Genomic DNA, 4,025 nt, shown 5'->3' with positions numbered 1-4,025 from the left:
GTGCAGAGGTAAGCGATGTACTGGGCTTTGTGGAACCTCACAAAATGGCATCCCTGAACTGACTTTTTCTCTGGAAACCATTGAGACCCATACCCTCTTTTGTGTGTTTCTGATCCTTGCAAACCAAGACTAAATCACTCAGAAGGCTTGATTCTTTCGTTCAGTATTAACATTGGAGAATCCTATTTTTCTCTAAGTGGTTTACAGACCTCTGTAAGCAGACTGCCTCAGTCTGGGGGCCAAAAAGCGACTGCCCGGGTTTGCATCCTCCAAAGGTTTATGCAAATTTCTGCAGCAAAAATGTTTGCTTGTTGCTTCAACACTTGTATGTTGACACATTTGAGCCAATTAGAAGGACACTAGTGTGCAAGTAACTGCCAGTCTGTCTGCATGCAACACCGTGATGAAATGCAGGGTGTCTAGTCAGTATAAGAAAGAAGATGGCCAGCAAGTGTGTGTGTGTGTGTGTGTGTGTGTGTGTGTGATGTGCAATTCCCCAAGGTCTTTATTTGAAGACAAATTTATGCTCATTCCTAACTACAAAAGGAAACATATTTACCTACATTTACAAGTTTCTGTATCTGTGTATATACGTACAAATCCATTTTCAAATACACTAGTTATCACAACTGTTTTTGTCTATACATGAGCTACAATTTTACTGTGATTTAAAGGGTCAGTAGGGCCAGAAGGTATGAAACTTTCAGACCAGCATAGAATACCAGAGACATAATATTTTTGCTTCCCCTTCCTTCCTGAATTTCCACACCTGCCCATGCACTGGAGTCCCCACCTGACATTCTTGCCAATATCATTTTAGGGGCTCTAAAAGTGATATTTTGGGAGCATCCTTCAGCGGAGACAGTGAGTTTTGCTAATATACATGAGTCCCTTAAATCCAGGGCAGCGGGAGGTTAGCCAGCAGCAGTCTCTAGAGGTTTTACACCGGAGGGTGATCCCTAGGCGTGCCCTTGGCCCTTGGCATCCTTGCTCTGTACCAGCCGGCAGCAGAGTTTCAGGCAGCACACAGAGCAAAACATTCCCAAATCCAGCATGTGCATTTGCAGCTGCCTACTGGAGTGCAAATGTTTAAGTTCCAAGTCACGTGTGCCTTAAAATTGTCTTTCCTGATTCAGGTTACTGAATGTCACAGTCATGGCCTCTTACTAGGGTAGAAAGACAGGTGGTGCTCCCCGTCCCCACCCCAGCCAGTGCCAACATTTCGGCAGTCCATGAACGCCCAGGCAAAAAGCCCAACAATACGCAAAAGGGTGACCTTGGCCCCAAACTAAAGGATTCCTTTTTCTTACCTGTGTAATAAAAGCCACTCTGGAAATGAAAATGTGCCTCTTTGAAAATAAATGTAGCTAGAAAAAGTAGAGAGCTCTTTAATGTCTACCTATCAAAGGTACTTTCTCTCTTTCAGGGATGAATATTACTTTGAGTTCTTCCTCTTTTCTTCTTCTCCTCTTCCTCCTCCCTTTCCTTCCATAAAAAAATGGCAGCTGCAGGAGCAGCCTCCAATGGAAAATGGATATCTTGTTAATAACAGATGCCAAGTCCTAGCATCAATGCCGGCTCAGTGGAATAAGCTGTGATGTAACTGGACTCTGGGTTGTCCACCACTGGGCCTACAACTTTGATAGGTTCAAAGCTTTGCAGTATCTTGGCAAGATTATTTAAAGCAAGATGAAACAAGGATAGCCTAACCAGCCCTCTCTGGAAGGCACTCCCCCCGCCACCCCCGCAGCGTGGGATGTGGATAACCCCACCACTTTCTTATCAAACAGAAGCCCCGAGTGAGTTTTTGCCTTCGTGTGAGCCCAGGCGATTGTTAGTGACTTAAGGAAAAGGGTATTTGCGGCGCTCAAAGACACTAGCTCTAGAAAGAGATTCATTTCTTTATTAAGGAGCTAGCTATGTTCTGGAGCGGTTGTTTACATTCAGATTTTGCTGCATTTGCTCTCAGGGTCTGTTTCAGATAGGTGAGGCCATCACTTTCCTGAAGAACAGCAGAGGACGTACCAACCGACATCTGAGACACGCACAGCAAGTTAGCTTAAAAGGAGTGTGCGATCAGAGCAAAGGCAATACAAATAATATGGCATCTATTGAAAAATCAGACTCACAGCCGCGGCCCCAGCATAGAGAACTAGCGATTTCAGGCAATTACAAGCTCGGTTCAAAACGAAAGCAAGATGAGAAATGAGACACATTCGACAAGTCAACTCGCCAGAGTGAAAAGTTACTGAGTGAAAATGTTATCATTAATTTTTCAAGTATTCATTCACTCTAGATTATTTAACTGCCATAATTTGTACAAACTATAGAAAAATGATTTAAATGTCAACTTTGACATTGTCTTGAAACTTTTGTCACTGGCCCAATCTTTTCCTCAAGTTTAAGGAAGCTGCAGAGCCGAGACTACATATGGCACTCTTCAGCTAACATGTGCTTTTCAAATATTTGGCCCAGACTTTTCCCCGAGATAGTACATTTAGGAAATTATCAAAAAAAATCTTTTAGGAGTAAACAAAAGGCACCTGAACCATTCGTTATAAAAGCAGAAAGAAAAAAAACCATAAATAATACATCGTAATCAAATAATATAAAGTAAATATTCTGCAGGCATAATTTTTTAAAAAATTAATAGACTTCATTTAATTTACTCACCATAAAGAAAAAAATCTAAAATGTTCAAGTGCACTTGTTTGATTAATAAAGCATTTTGCAATTACTTAGTGCTAATCATTAGGAAGTTTACGTTGTTGAGGCAAATCACCAACTCAGACATTAAAAACCATTATAAAAATATAGCTACAAGGTCAGTATCAAATTACTCTTTCTTAGGATAGTATCTTTTACATGATACTAGAAACTTTTTTCAAACACCCAAATCCTTCTCAAAGCGCAGAAACCTCAAGAGCAGTGACATGAAGGTAGCTTGAAACATATGTAAGGTCCTTTTCAACAGAGAAAATAGGTGGTGTCCACCAGCACATGTTGATCATTACTTTTAATAGTCTGTGGTAAAATTTTAAAGGTAGAAGTTAATTTGTCGGGCCTTCGGTTCTGTCTTCCTCCAGCTCTTGGGATTCCTTTTTGGTTTCCCCGTCCTTCACCTCCTGCCGGGACACGGGAAATTTGTCCTTGTTGTTCTCTTTTTTCCATTTCATTCTCCTGTTCTGAAACCAAATTTTTACCTGTCGCTCGGTGAGGGCTAGGGCGTGGGAAACCTCGATTCTTCTTTTCCTGGTCAGATAAGGGTTAAAAAGGAATTCCTTTTCCAGCTCTAGGGTTTGGAAGCGACTGTAGGTTTGTCTTCCTCTTCTTCTACCAGGAGCTGCTGATTAAAACAACAAAAAGGTGGAAATAAACGTTTTAAAAATGCAATGGTGTCCCTGCATATTGCTCGAGGTTTGTTGAATGGGGTCTACGGGGTGAAATATACACAGTGCTCTTTAGCTCAGATATATATAGGGTGTGCAGGCAAGAGGGGCAGAGAGAAGGTCTTGACAATTATTCTGTCCCCATCATCTTTACATGGCTTCTACTTTAAAAAAAAAAATCTGTATTACTTTATGAATAAGAGCCACTGTGGCTACACAAGAAGGAAGAGGAGGGGGAGAGGGAGAGGGAAGGGGAATTTTAAAGCTAGAACGTGAGATGAAAGCAGATTCTTCCCCTCTCCCCTCTGTTAAAAAAAAAAGTGCATCCCAACCTTGTGGTCTCATCCAGGGAAACATTTGAGAAGGAGACGAGCTCTGATTTAAGTGGTCTGGGTCCTCGCCAATATTACCACTGGACGATTTACAGTCAGGATATTGTACCAGCTCGGCCTCTTGCTGGGTCGTAAAAATCGGCTGTCTCTGTAAGTTATCGTATCCGTAAAACTTCGCGGGCTCCCCGTGACAGGCAATCCCGCCGCAGGGGGGAGGCGGCGGCGGAGGCGGAGGATGCGGAGGAGGAGGGGGGGCGGCCTGGTAGGCAGCGGCCGGGCTGCCCCCGCCGGGGTGGAAGTAGTC

At 42.9% G+C, this 4,025-nt stretch overlaps 1 protein-coding gene across 1 annotated transcript; it reads right to left on the bottom strand.

The window, feature by feature from the left end:
* Positions 1 to 2,624: 2,624 nt before the first annotated feature.
* Positions 2,625 to 4,025, bottom strand: HOXD8 (homeobox D8; the record flags this gene model as incomplete). Its single annotated transcript, XM_021707882.1, has 2 exons — positions 2,625 to 3,346; positions 3,722 to 4,025. Coding segments are annotated over 2 exons (600 nt in total), but the record flags the coding sequence as incomplete, so codon positions are not given.

Source organism: Carlito syrichta, unplaced genomic scaffold (genome assembly GCF_000164805.1).
Source record: "Carlito syrichta isolate Samal-C Ts95f unplaced genomic scaffold, Tarsius_syrichta-2.0.1 Scaffold126572, whole genome shotgun sequence".
NCBI classification, from domain to species: Eukaryota; Metazoa; Chordata; class Mammalia; order Primates; family Tarsiidae; genus Carlito; species Carlito syrichta.
This window is presented reverse-complemented; position numbering and strand designations above follow the sequence as displayed.